Source organism: Octopus bimaculoides, chromosome 9 (genome assembly GCF_046866305.1).
Source record: "Octopus bimaculoides isolate indiv1 chromosome 9, ASM4686630v1, whole genome shotgun sequence".
Classification (NCBI taxonomy): domain Eukaryota; kingdom Metazoa; phylum Mollusca; class Cephalopoda; order Octopoda; family Octopodidae; genus Octopus; species Octopus bimaculoides.
In genome coordinates this window covers 70,507,563-70,522,276 of record NC_142936.1, presented here as the reverse complement: position 1 = coordinate 70,522,276, position 14,714 = coordinate 70,507,563, and the positions used below count along the sequence as shown (strand labels likewise).

The 14,714-nt window shown below is 35.7% G+C and overlaps 1 protein-coding gene across 2 annotated transcripts in view; it reads left to right on the top strand.

Moving 5' to 3' along the window:
• The window catches only part of LOC106868036 ((E3-independent) E2 ubiquitin-conjugating enzyme UBE2O), an 84,149-nt gene that overhangs the window by 40,153 nt on the left and 29,282 nt on the right, over positions 1-14,714 (top strand). For both annotated transcript variants that reach the window (XM_014913136.3, XM_014913137.3), the window contains 5 exons: positions 5,953-6,053; positions 8,219-8,279; positions 10,006-10,164; positions 11,683-11,786; positions 13,991-14,555. In XM_014913136.3, the coding sequence (XP_014768622.2) occupies positions 5,953-6,053; positions 8,219-8,279; positions 10,006-10,164; positions 11,683-11,786; positions 13,991-14,555 (990 nt within the window). The remainder of the gene's footprint in view (positions 1-5,952; positions 6,054-8,218; positions 8,280-10,005; positions 10,165-11,682; positions 11,787-13,990; positions 14,556-14,714) is intronic.

Here is a 14,714-nt window from a genome sequence, read left to right as displayed (position 1 = left end):
TAGCTATGACCAGAACTTAAAACTGGTGAGCCTTGCTTTTAAAATGGTAGGAAGTTAGTTGAGGTTTGGCAGCTATATAAGATAGGTTACATTGTAATTATATCAGTTTACATTTTAGTTGATCATTTCAATTCATTTTTAAGATCATTTTATTCTTTGTAACCAAATCCATATATATACTTGAATTGTTGTTGATTATTGTTCCAAAGTCTGTTGATTTATAGTTACCAAGCTTGTGGATTCAGTTGCAGTTACAGTTCTTATGTCTGTGGATTCTGTCAATTATAGTTGAAGCAAATTCAAATTATATTCTTCACTTTTTTCTAAGATGTATGTGTGTGTCTATAATATAAAGCTTCAGTCTGTAACCAGCTACTCTCAAAAATACTTTGTCTATCCTTTCAGCTTGTGATGAGATTAAATATAATATATTATTGGTTATATTGAGCCGTCATGATAAATCCTATCATCAATCAATTACCATTTGATTACTGTAAACTTTTGGCATTAGAAACTGAAGTGGCAGTAGTGGTGGAATTGAATTTGGAAATTTTACATGAAGAATTGATTTGCCTCACTGCTGTAATAATAATGCTGCAAAATAGCAGCAAGAGTAAATGGCTATTAAAGTGTCCAATTTTTTTTTTTAAACAGAAAAAGAGAGAAAAATCTTATCTCCTTACCATTTCTGCTGGAATATTAATATGTTTTGATACGCTAATAATTAGTTTTGATGTCTTGGGTATTTAGTGGAAACACTGACAGACCATTTCTTTCTTGCATGCATCCTTAAGGATAGTCTTCGTAATGACATTTCCTTGGGCATCTTGCAATATGATGTCTAACCTCTGTTCATTACATCACAATAAATTTCATGCAAATTGGCACCTCTCTCTCTCTCTCAATGTCTATCAGGAAAATGGCTGTGTTTTTTTTGTGTATAAAATGTTAAAGCTCTAAGTCATTGTAATGTATTTCATCCATGTGAAATATCTATTTTAAAAAATTTAAAAAATTTTTTGACATGAAGGAAAGAAATAGTGAAAAGAGATTGGGTGATATTCATGGCTTTCTTGAGGGGTGTTGAAAGAAATGACTAATTTGGGATTTAAAATGAGCTTATGAGTGTTATCTACTGGGAGTTTACTTTTAATGTATAGAAATTAGAAATTATAGAGATTCAGCATGACAGAGTGAGACAAGGCTGGCCCTTTGAAATACAGGTACCACTGATTTTTGCCAGCTGAGTGGACTGGGGCAGTGTGAAATAAAATGTCCTGCTCATGGACACGATTTGCCACTGAAAATTGAACTTTACAAGTACTTGTCATTACTATAATGATATCTGTACATGTCTTTCTTTATAAATTTGAAAATAGTCTCCAAGGTAGAAATTGTTTCATCTTTCCTGCCTCAGTATATTACTAGTATTTACTGTTACCCTCCTGCTGCTGATAAAGGATGAAAGTTTTTAACTTTGATGTGATTTGAACTTGAAATTATAAGGAATGAAACATGATTGTATTAAGTGGCCTGTTTTTATATCACATTTTGTGACCAATAGTATTGTTTGTTTCAAATTTCTATGAGGCCACTTCTTGGATTCACTGCATGTACTATAATGAGTATGACAAAGAAGTGTCTACGTCATAAGGGTGAAACAAAATAACCTTTGGGTATTTTTGTTCAAAAATACCAATCTGTGTTCTCAATATACAAAGATAAAAGGTACAATCTGTGTTCTTGATGTACAATGTTAAAAGGTACACATAATGATGTGTTTCCAGTCACCAAATTCCACTATGAAGGTGTTGAGCGCTCTGTGTCTTTGGTGGGAAACACCTTGGACAAAGATGCTATTCTGTAGGATTGAGACTAGAGCCACGTAGTCATGAATTAAATTTCTTAACCACTCAGCCATGCTGCATGCTTTCTGCCTTTGTACAGTTAAACTGTATTAATCATCATCATCATCGTTTAACGTCCACTTTCCATGCTAGCATGGTTGGACGATTTGACTGAGGACTGGTGAAACCGGATGGCAACACCAGGCTCCAGTCTGATTTGGCAGAGTTTCTACAGCTGGATGCCCTACCTACCGCCAACCATTCAGAGAGTCTAGTGGGTGCTTTTACGTGTCACCCGCACGAAAACGGCCACGCTCGAAATGGTGTCTTTTATGTGCCACCCGCACAAGCCAGTCCAGGGGCACTGGCAACGATCTCGCTCGAAAATCCTACAGGAGCCAGTCAGGCGGTACTGGCAACGGCCACGCTCAAAATGGTGCATCTCATGTGCCACCCGCACAAGAACCAGTCCAGGGGCACTGGCAACGATCTTACTTGGCTTGCCGGGTCTTCTCACGCACAGCACATTTCCAAAGGTCTCGGTCAGTAGTCATCGCCTCGGTGAGGCCCAATGTACGAAGGTCTTGCCTCACCACCTCAGCCCAGGTCTTCCTGGGCCTACCACTTCCACGGGTTCCCTCAACTGTTAGGGTGTGGCACTTTTTCACGCAGCTATCCTCCTCCATTCTCACCACATGTCCATACCAGCGCAATCGTCTCTCTTGCACGCCACAACGATTAGGGAAAAAAAAAAAGCAGTCTCGGAAATATCTGATATATCCAATGCATATTTAGATCTGTACTTTATCAATTACATGCAGCATCCTATTCTATCCTGCTTATTATTTCATTCTCAACATGAATTTATTTCTTGGTTTAAGCAAACAAGAATCTTATCTTATAAGACAAGGTAAACACAGCTTGTCTTGCCAACTGAATGAAGAGTTGTCTGTCTAAGCTTTCTTTAGTTGTGGAATTATCCATCTATACTGGAACTGGTCCTTTTTGCTGTTCTGGGTCGAGGATAAATGGCTTCCCTGGCTGCTCTTTGGGTGCTGACTGAGAATAAAAGGGAAGGTTTGCTTTCTTATTCATTATTGGGTATACATGCAATATCATTACATCTGTATTTAGTTTTCTCTTAATTACAATTACTAACTGCTAATTGCCAGAATATTTATACATATTTAATGGTTTATAAATTGGAAAGCAAAAACAATTCATCAACTGCTATGGCATTTCCTCCTTCGAATATTATTTTTTTTATCTTGTTGTTTTCCTTTTTTCTTTATATTTTCTCTTTCATTCTAATATTGTTATTGTTGTTTGTACTATTGTTCTCATTCTTCTGTTTGAATATCAAAAGGTAAAGCTTGTATTTCTAGTATGTAGTATAATGGAGTTCAGTGACATACATAGAATGTACTTGTTCTATCAGAAAAATTGAATAATGTTTTCTCTTCTGTTTCCCAAACAACAATTGAAATGAAATCTCTATAAGATTGCATTCCTATCCCTGTAATTGTACAAGAAACTTCTAATTCTTAATGATAATTACATTGCATTATTCGTTTCTATGTATTAATCAACAGTCACTTAACTGTCCTTGAGATATTTTTCAATGCTTATTTCAAACCTTTTTTGTTATTGATACTTAGTTTTCATACATAAATTATTGATATATAGTCACTACTTGTCTGTAGGAAAAACCTATCTATCTAACTGATTAATAAACTGTTCTTCACTCTTACTCTTGCTCTTCACTCCTTCTTAAACGTTTCAAATACTACACACTTTTGTGCTTTTATTCTACAATTATTGTGTTTCCTGTTTTGTCCCTTAATATTTGCTGGCTTCATTCCAATCTCATTTAGAACTTCTTGTAAAAACCTTCCTTTCTGTTTCTCACTCGCTGCTAATTCTTGGTTAAACATTTTACCAAAAATTTACCAGCTTTCTTCAAAATTTCCTGATCCTCTTTCAATTATTAACTTAAAAAACAATTCAAGTAAAATATTTAAGCCTTTAATATTTAAAACATGGAAAGTTCTTTGAATAATTTATTAAAACACTGACTATTAATTACCAATATACAAAACCAGCTGAGTATGAATATTAAGATTCAGTATGCAGTATATTTGTGTTAAAAACATTATTGCTGGGAAATGAAACTTTAGGGATACACTCCAAGTTGTTGCTAGTATGGCTAATAGATATTGAACCTCCTGTGGCAGTAAGGAACATTTTAAAACCCTCATTAATATTCCTGGTTTCTATGATACTAAGAAGAAACTCGTTTTTTTTTTTTTTTTGTATTTTATTAATTTCTTAATGATTGTCAAACTAACACCATATTACAAATGAGTTCACCCTGGCAAGAGCTAGGAAGCATTTCTATCTAGATTTAAGCTATTTATTTTTGGTTTGATGGCAGCTGAAGTGAAGCAAATTCCAAGGGCCAACATTTGATAGTAATAAGTTTGATACCTGTACAGTGCTGCTAGGAATGTCTCAGATTTTATTTTAAATCTGACTATGCTTTGCTATGTCTTTAAGCCTTTTACTTGTTTTAATCAAATGAATTGACCCCAATACTTTTATTTTTAAAGCCTGGTACTTATTCTATTGGTCTCTTTTGCTGAACTACTAAGTTATAGGGACATACACAAACTTACACTGATTGTCAAGTGGTGGGACACACACACACATACACACATGACAGGCTTCTTTCAGTTTCCATTTACTAAATCCACTCACAAGCTTTTGTTGGCAAGTAGAAGGCACTTACCCAAGGTGCCATTCAATGGGATTGAACCTAGAACCATGTGGCTGGGAAGCAAGCTCCTTGCCACACAGCCATGCCTGCACCTGAATACTTAACTAATTTCCATGGATTCAGAAACAAGTGAAAATTGACTACTTTACTAAAGTTAGACTGTAATGTTTATTATGAGTAAAATTATTGTCTTGAATAAGGATGAATAAGGACTACAACAGTGGAATTATTTAAGTTTTGGTAACTAGGCAAGTCTGAATAAGAAATAAGCATTAACTAATTTGAGCTGGAACAGGCTAAGTTTGGATGAACTATAAGATAGTGATAGGTTAGTGAAGTGTAGATTATAACAATGGGACATGATAAAGATGACCCCAAAAAAAACAAACAAAAAAACTTTTGATTGCACAGAGAAAGTGAGGGTTTTTTTTGCTACTTTTGGTCTGTACACCAGCCTGCAGAAGCTTTGAAGCTAGGTTGCAGGATTAATTCCTCACCTTTCAGATGAATGGCACCGACTGTTACAATGTAACTATTCTGTTTGTCTCAGATCAAGAATCCAGTTTTTTTAGCTGCTGTTTCTCTGCCAGACAGGTGGATACGTCACCCTACCATCCCTTCTTAGTTCAGAGTATTTCAAATTCTTTAAAAAATTTTAGCCAGTCTCCAACTTGTTTCTCTGAAGAGCCAAATTCAGCTGCAGTTTTGTGGTTATTACTGCAGTTTTACTGTTAATGATGTAGTTTTGTGTAAATCGTATAGCTTTTAATTTAAATGTAACATCACATAAGCAATGTTTTTTGTTTTCAAGTAATTTTACTTACATGTCACAAACATTCATGTTTAAAATGTGCCCACTATAACAATTATATCTCCTGACTGCCAGCTGTGAAATAACTCAGCAGTCAGAAGTTTAAAGAAGCATTTATTGATATTAGCCAGGAGTTTAAAGAAAGCATTGATCGATTTGGTTAAGCACTGACAGGATATGATTAGTGGTTGCATAACAAATGAGATATTTTGTCTGCTGGTACAGTTAGGATAAAAAGAGTTGAACATCACTTCTATCTTACTGTTACTGAATAATGGTATGCATCTTTCATGATTTATGGAAAACAGCATGGATACTCTAAGTCTCATGCATCAATTGGAAAGTAAGTAAATAATATTAAAAAAGAAAAGAAAAGGTGCATCCCATATGCAATATACAGTAACTGAAAAAACTGTCATCCTTTGCTGTCGTTTATATTTGTCAGGTTCTCCCTCCCCTTTTATGCTTTTAAACCAAATTTACAATGTTTTTGACATGGATATATTTTGTGTTTTCAGGAGTGGAGCCCAGAACCAGGTGATGTTGTACTTGATTCTTGGGTTGGCCGAATTGATGTCGTAAATGTGATTGTAACATTACGTTTTCCAGATGGTGCTAAGTAAGCATTTCTTTGTTTAAATATGTAATTCTTCGATATTTTTTTAAAAATCTTCATTTGCTCTCATGTATATAAAACATAAGTAAAAAAAATGGTCATGTTTGATGATGAACTTCAGATAAAGTATTTGGGATTGATAAAAGTGGTGCTATGTTGTGGATAGCAGACCCATCAAACCCACTTCTGATATGGGAGACCTTATCAGAACAATCGGTCAACTAATATATTTTTATACAACATTCACAAAGTGGAGTCAGATCAAATAGTTTTGCTATGATGAAGAGAAGTCTGTTTTGGGCTGGACCATTTTTGTTTGAGAAAGATGAAATTTACTATTTGTAAATAACTAATTATAAAAGTAACTAATGATAGCAGGTCATCATTTGTTACTGTGGATTCTAGTGGTTCACTTTTATGTTCGAGTTTATATCTTTTATGAATACCAACCACTCAACTTTGAGTAATGGTCAATGTTTGAGTAGATTAGGGACTGTTCTGAGATTAAATTTTATTGATATTGACTTAACCTCTTTTTTTTCTTTTTTGTCTTGGAAAGATGAAAATAATTTAGATTTTGTAGTATACCTAGAGTCAAATCACCACCATTGTTATTTTTATGCTCACTTAGGTGGTGGTGGGGGCTCTGAAAGGGGTCTCAGGGAGTAGCATCCCTGTCTTCCTGAGCTAGTTTACAACCACATTTCTTAAAAATTGTGGTAGAGGCCTTGGTCTCGGGACCACTCATGTCTAGAAACTGAGGTTGGAGGTAAGCAAGGGCATGCTCCCTGTAGAAAATCCAGCTCCAAAAAAGCCTCATGACAGCAAGGGAGAATGGGCACCAGCCAACCCAAAGGTTGGGGTGGGCTGCACTTACCTGTCTCAGTTACTAAGGCATTGAGGTAGATCTGGCCACCCCCGTTAACGGGGACAAAACCTGGATTTAAAACACTGGATGATGATGATTTTCCATGTTTGCATAGGTTAGACAAAGTTTTATTGCAACAGATCTTATATGGCTAGATGTCCTTCATGTTGCCATCTCTCAACTGTTTCCAAGCAACATAGTATTTCCTCATAGCTAGACCTGTATACATGGAGATTGGAAGTGAATGATCTTGCTTGTATGACAGTGACACTCATTTACAAGTATTACATGATATCATGACAAGGGATCACAAACATACACATACATACAAACATACATGACAGGCTTCTTTCAGTTTCCATGGACCAAATTAACTCTTAAGGCTTTGGTTGGCCTGGGTCTATAGTAGAAGAGACTTGCCCAAAGTGATATGCAATGAGACTGAACCTGAAACTATATGGTTGGGAAGTAAACTTCTTAACCACACAGCCACACTTGCATCTAAACACAAAAGCAGATGGCTACCTTCTTCAGAGATTCCACCTACCAAATCTTCTCACAATGTATTAGCTGGCCCAGGTCTTTGGTAGAAGAGACTTGCTGTCCAATAGAACTGAACTTAAAACCATATGGTTGTGAAACAAACTTTTGAACCACACAGCCATGCCTGCACTAATAGAGGAGAATAATGCTCTGTTGTACTGCAATTGTCAGTCGTTACCAAGCATCTGTTTACCTACATCTAAGCTACTGTTTGTGTGTTTAATTGGGTTTGTCCAATAAATGTGGCAACTGTCATGCACAGTACTAGCATGGTAAATGTTAGTCCTGTTAGCACAGTATGCTGGGGATACCTGAATATTTAATTTCAATTACTTTTAATTTTTAAATTGCACAATTTTTTTTTTTTTTTGCTTCAAGAAACCAGTTACTTTGATCCTGTCAATTGTAGTTTCCTTGTCATTAATATTAACTGCCTGTTTTTCTCCACTTGGTGAAGTAATAAAGGTCATAAAGTTGAATTATTCCGAACAGCTGTAAAATTGACATTTGGCATGATTCCATTTTCCAAGGTTACTGCCAGCATCTTTGTTTTTTCTGGCTCCACATTTCCCATGGTTACTGATCATAATGTTAGTATCAATAGATAGTTATATATGTTGTTAATTTTGCTAAGCTCTTGAGTTATTATTTCTAATCTAATCTTATATAATTGTAACCTCTTTCAATGTATGTTCCACTTTAATATTATTTCATCTGCTTGTAATTGTTTTAAAAAAAAATATGTGTTGTCTTTTAGATGTGAGATTCAAGATGTTGACATCTTTAGCTTTGAAGACCTCAATGAAAAGAGAGGAAAGGTTGGTCTTTGTCTTTAAACAATGTGCGATTGAAATAATCCTCCATAAATGTTGCATATAAGGCTTGGCGTTTATTTTATCACAAGTTGGCTTCAACTTTTGCTTGTATTAAAATAGCATTCAATTAGTTGAAGATTAATCAAAATAATCAACTAATTAATTACCAGTAAGAGAAGAGCAGTCGAGATAAATCATTACTATAGTTTCTAGGTAGCAGTTATTGTAATTAACCATGGGGCTTCATTAAGGTGCTGGGCACATTGTCACATGCTTAGATTTGATTACTTTCATTGGGTTGTGCTCTGAATTTACTTAGCTCCAATTTACTTGACTTAGAGGAAAAATAGGTTCCACTTCTTCTTCATGATTGACTGCCTAGCAGTAGGAAAATTATTAAGTTGTAAAGTGAGCTAATCACCCCCAACAAATGTATCTTCCCACCCGTATAGTTAGGGGTAGGCGGGGGGGGGGGGGGGGGGTTAAAATGGATGAAAAACCGTAAGAGAAAAGAAAATGTTTTAAAATGAAGCTTAGAAGAAGAAAAAAGTAACTAAGTTTACTGATGATTTGGGTTGAACTTTTGTATAGAATGTATGATAAAAGGACAACTTAGTGTACACAATTGAAATGGTATTGAATTGAAATAACCATCTGTGTATTGTACTTTACAGACACTGTTGAAAGGCATGGTGCTGTAGTTTGTCTGAGATAAAATCTCATCATAGACATGAGATGTTATAAACACAATATATATTTGAGCATGACAAAACGAAATCATCTTAGCAGTGATTTATGTGAATGCTAGATGCATTTCAGCCTTTTTAGGCTATGTCAATAATATATATTCGCAGCAATATGCATAAATGAAACTTTTTCACCTCCATTTTATAGGAAACTGTGAATAATACTTTTACTGATATAGTGAATAGCTGCCCAGGCTGCATAAAAAGTCAGTGAATGCAATTGAAAGAGCTTTCAATTAAAATAGCCATCTACGTATCATACTTAACACAAGCCACAGCATCAGGCCTTTCGTTTGATGTATAAATGTTAAGTATGACGCTTCAATAGCTATTTTATTTAAAGGAAGTTGTTGTTTGGTCCCTTCCAGATAAGCTCTAATGAACTAGACCCCAAATCAAGTACTTTAGCTGTCATTGTCCAGCTATATCACTTGGTTGTCTTTATTTTTGTCTTCTCCAAGGTGGTGAGCTGGCAGAATCATTAGCATGGTGGACAAAATGCTTAGTGGCATTTCATCCATTTTTTTGTACAGAGTTCAAATTCTGTCAGGGTTGACTTTCTCTTTTATCATTTTAGGGCTCAGAAATAATCACCAATTGTGCACTGGGGGTTGATGTAATCAACTAGCCACTCTCCTAAAATCTCAGACCTTGTGCCTACAATGGAAGGGATAATTTTTGTCCTCTCTTTCAGGCAGTCTATTGTGGACTGCATTAACCAGTGTGTCTTTACTTTTGTTTTTTTTTTTCAGTTGGTAGCACTATTTGAGTGAGATTTCACTGCTGTTTCAGTTGGATTGAGTGACTACTTAGAGGATTTTTTGTTAGTTTGATTGAGAGAGGTTAGATTTAATTGGTGCATCATGAGAAATTTCATTTATTTTAAGCACTAGAACAATTTTAGATGTTTTTTTTTTTTGTCTTAATCCTGCTGCATAATCATCTTTATTACATTTCTCTTTCTTTCTTTCTCTCTTTCTCAGCATACAGAATTTGTAAACCGGTATTATTATCCTGGGCAACAGCTTCGCGGTGTGATGGGTGACCTTCGAGACGTGGAGTGGATTCACACGACTCATCTTTACAATAAAAACACTGCACACAATAAACCTCGTATGAATGTTATTGCAGTTGTAGAAGAGGTGAGCTCTTGCATCAAATAATTAACTAATTTTCATTTTTAGCCATTGTTTCTATTGACTCTGCCCATTATTGACAGTAAAATTGTAGACTGCATCACTTTTTATGCTTGAGCTTCTAAAGTTCAATTCTTTTCAATTAGGTTCTTTCTTTTCTTTTTTTGCCCAGGTCAGCATGTCTGGGATATTCAAATTTTCACATTTGCATAGGTGTTGGTAAGCCAGAGGACTGTGCCAAGCTTTATTGTCTGATTTGATATAGTTTCTACAGCTGGATTCCCTTATTTCAACCACATTTCCACTCTGTAAAATGGTTGATGTTTGGAAGGTCATTCAGCCATAGAAACCATGCCAAAGCAGAGAGTAGAGCTTGGCACAGTCCTCTGGCTTACAAGCTCTTGTCAAACTGTCCAACCTATAGTAGCATGGAAACTGAACATTAAATGATGATGATGCTGAACATCCATCAACATTTTCAGCATGGTAGATATCATTATCTTTTACCACAAGGCACTGTGGCTACAGCAACATTATTACTTTTATTGTAATTACCATTGTTGTTAAGACAGCAAGTTGGCAGTCATTAAAATGGCAGATTGAATACTTTGTGGTATTTGTCTTGATTATTAGTAGTCTGAGATCAAATTTGGTAGAGGTCAGCTTTTCCCTTCATCCTTTCAGGGGTGAATAAGTAAAGAAGTACTCTTCCAAGGTATGAATCTGTTGTTCCGAGAAATGATAGAAGCATCAGATTTGCCAAAGTACAGAATGTGTGGACATCCCCACACTGCATGGTGAAGGGACATGGACATTTTCCACAACTGTTTCCCTCCACTACCAAGAAGACAAATGTTTCAGAGATGCATAGTGTATAAATTAAAAGGAAATGAGGAAACTAGATGCCATTGTTCACAGTGTGATATGCCACTGTGTGTGGTACCCTGCTTTGAACTCTACCAAACTAAAGTGAAGTTTTGAATTCACATGATTGTAAATACATGAAGTTGATCTGACTTGTGCTGTTGAGTGATCTGATTCAGGAAAAATATCACAGGAGCATCATGCACAGGGATATAGTTTGGGTAAATAAAGAGTTCTTGCACAAAAGCGGTCGACATAAATATATACTGAACATTATCTCGCACTGAGAACTGACCTCAGTCGGTGTGTTTACCATTACTGTGCACAGGGAACTGAATGAATCACTGCTGTAAACTGGTTAAAGCAGTTGATGTAAATATATGCTGAACCATTGTTGTGCACTAATTGCTGATCTCAGCTGAGATGATTACTGTCAATGCAACTTAGTTGTTTGATTAAAAAAAAAAAAAAACATTATCATGGGGTGAAATCATGATGAAGCCATATATAATCATTTAGTGCTGGTAGAAATAGTATATATTCTCTTTGAAGTATTTTGAACTAATTTGGTCATTTTTTTAACAAAAGAAATATAAGTTATATTTTGAACATGAATCTATAGTCATAGTTTATTGTCAATAAATAGATTATTATTTTCAGGTGAAAACCAAAGACGTTGAAGTGCATTGGTCTTGTTGTGGGTTTAAAAATGGTTCCAATGTTGAAGCACCACCATTTATTGTTAAGAAAGACGATATAAAAAGGTAACAATATTCACCATAACAATCTTTTCTTTTTTCTTTTAACTTATCTGAATTTAACCTTGAAAATGCTTTGCTACTCTTTATAAGAACAGAAAATTGTCCATCAATCATAATGTTTTATTTTTTCCCTCTTTCTATAAAATAATTTCTGTTCCCAAAGTTATGATAAAGATAAAACTAATTGGAAATTAAAGACAGATTTTTAGGCATTTGATTTGTTTAAACTATTAGTAATATCTTGTATTGTTTGCTGAAATAGGAAATGGTGATTTAGTTGAGCAGTGCAATAAAAAAAATGAAAAAAAAAAAGAAAAAAAAAATCTAAAATTAATCTATTCATGTTAATTGCTTGATCAGTTCTTACTTTTCATTTAGTCATTCACTATATCTACCCTTATGTGCTTTTGACCTCCATTTCTGTCACTCTCTCTCTCTCTCCAGACTTCTCATCATCTCCTCATTTTTTACCTATCTACTGTTTTACTGTTATGTGATTGCTCCTCCCTGACCTACTCCTATTTTCCTTACCTTCTCCCTAACTGAGATTCACTGTTGTCTATACCTCCATCCTTATTTACCATTCACTTCTATCTTCATCTCTGTTTGTCAATTTCCTTTAGCATTCTCATAAACACTCTGTCATCCTCAATTCTCTGTCCCTGTTCTCTTTTATACCCACCTTCTTGTACTTCAAGAGCACACCCTGACACCTCATCTCTACCATCCTTTCTCCCTTTCCTTCTGAAGTAGCCATGTATTTTGTATTTCTTCTGCAACAAGACCACTGTTCCTGTCCCTCTAACATACTTTAACCTCTGAACACCTGACACAAAGTCATCTCCCTCAATACTGCATCCCCTACTCTGTCATGGAGGGTCTTGTCTTGTGAGTTACTGGGTAACCTTATTAATGTTGGTGCTATGTAAAAAGGTACCCTGTACACTCTGTAAAGTGGTTGGTATTAGGATGGGCATCCAGCTGTAGCAATCATGCCAAAGCTGCTATAAAGAGTTCAATGCAGTCTTCTGGTTCCTTGAATTCTGTCAAACTGTTCAACCTATGCCAGTATAGAATACAGACATTAAATGAAGATGATGATATGACCTTTATTTGATGCAACTGTATCTTCTGCATTACAATGTTTGACTGCTTCGGGCCAAGCATAGCCATGCGGTATAAGAAGTTTGCTTTACAGTTTTGTTGTTTAGGTTGAATTCCAGTGTGACACCTTGACACATTCACACATACCATTTTTCTCCAGCATTGGATGTAAAATACAGCCAAGAGGCATTTTTTAAATCTAGTATTCTTTGAATGAAGTTCTTTGTGATATTTACTCTTCACTGAGCTACATTCACTCCTTTGTCACTGTGATTAAGCCTATTGGAAACTTGAAACCAATAGTGCTACTGTTCTTCTGATGTGATATAAAATAAAAATGAAGTCTTAAGAACAGTTTTAAAGAGTTAATCCTTTCTTCGCTGTTGACTTAATTCTTTTTCAAGTTGAAGGACTTTGGGAAAAAAAGTTTTGGTGTTGATCAATAAATAATAAGGATTGTGTGTTACCACAAATGGCTGTGCAGTTAGTTGGAGATGTGAAGGTTAGCAGTCAGTTGTGCATCTAATGTTAGGAATTTGCATGGAACAGGCACAGTGGCTACAGTAACATTTGTGAGCTTTTGTTTTCTCGTGTGCAAAATACATTTGAATAAAATTTAGTACAAGCAGTCCAGGTTTAAAGGCCATTATAATATACAGCCTGTATCATCTCTATGAGAACAAATCTGTTCTTGCCTTGTTGAATTATGTGGATGCAAACAAACAAACAGTTGTCAAGCGATAGTGTAGAGTGTGAGGACAAATGGAGGCACACGCGCACGCACGCACACACACACACACACACACACACACACACACACACACACACACACACACACACACACAATGGGCTTCCGTACAGTTTTCATCCACCTAATTCCCTCAAGCTATGGTTGGCCTGGGGCTATTGTAGAATTGTAGAAGACACTCACCCAACATGTTGTACTGTGAGATTGAACCTGAAACCATGTGGTGACAAAGCTCAAGCTCTGTTTACATTATTTAACTTGTGTTATTTCTTTATTTCACGCTAATAAATGTTGGGTTCCTTTGCAGCAATTAAATGTTTAATGTAATTTAAATTGGTTTTGTTTTATTTTTTAGAATGCAGAAATTAGATTGGTTTCACCACAGCTCTATTCAAATTGGAGACAAATGTTACTATACAATCAAGGAGAGTGATGTTGTACTAAACAGCCAACCAAAATATCACAACCCCCCCAACTTACAAAATGGAGGGGATGCTTGTAAGAACAGCCTAGTCAATGGCTTTACACCAAATAATATGAAGAAGGCAAAAGATGGAAATCATGAGAACGAGTCAACAGTGACACCTGATGCCAACGACCAGTGTGTACCTGAAGTCAGTGATAATGTGTGTGTGACAAGCATTGATGAAATTGAGAATCTTGAAGAATACGAGGAACTAGAAGACGAGGAGGAATCTGATAAAGCTTCTGCATCTGGACACTCGAATGCTTCTAGTTCTTCGCTACGCAGGAAGAGAGCTTTTCAGCATGGTCCTGCACTGAAGACCCGTCTTATGAAGAGAGTGCGAGGGAGAAAGGCCCGTCAGAAATTAATTTTACCTGAAAGGGAGTTGAAACCTGGGGAAAAAATACCTGTAGAAGTCTGTTACACTTTTTCTCTAGTTAATGTTGTCTGGCAGGTAATTTTTTTTGTTTTGTTTTTGTACTATATATATATGTATTCTTTTACTTTTTTAGTCATTTGACTGCATCCATGCTGGAGCACTGCCTTAAAGGGTTTTTTAGTCAAAGAAATCGACCCCATGACTTATTCTTTGTAAGCCTAGTACTTAATGCAC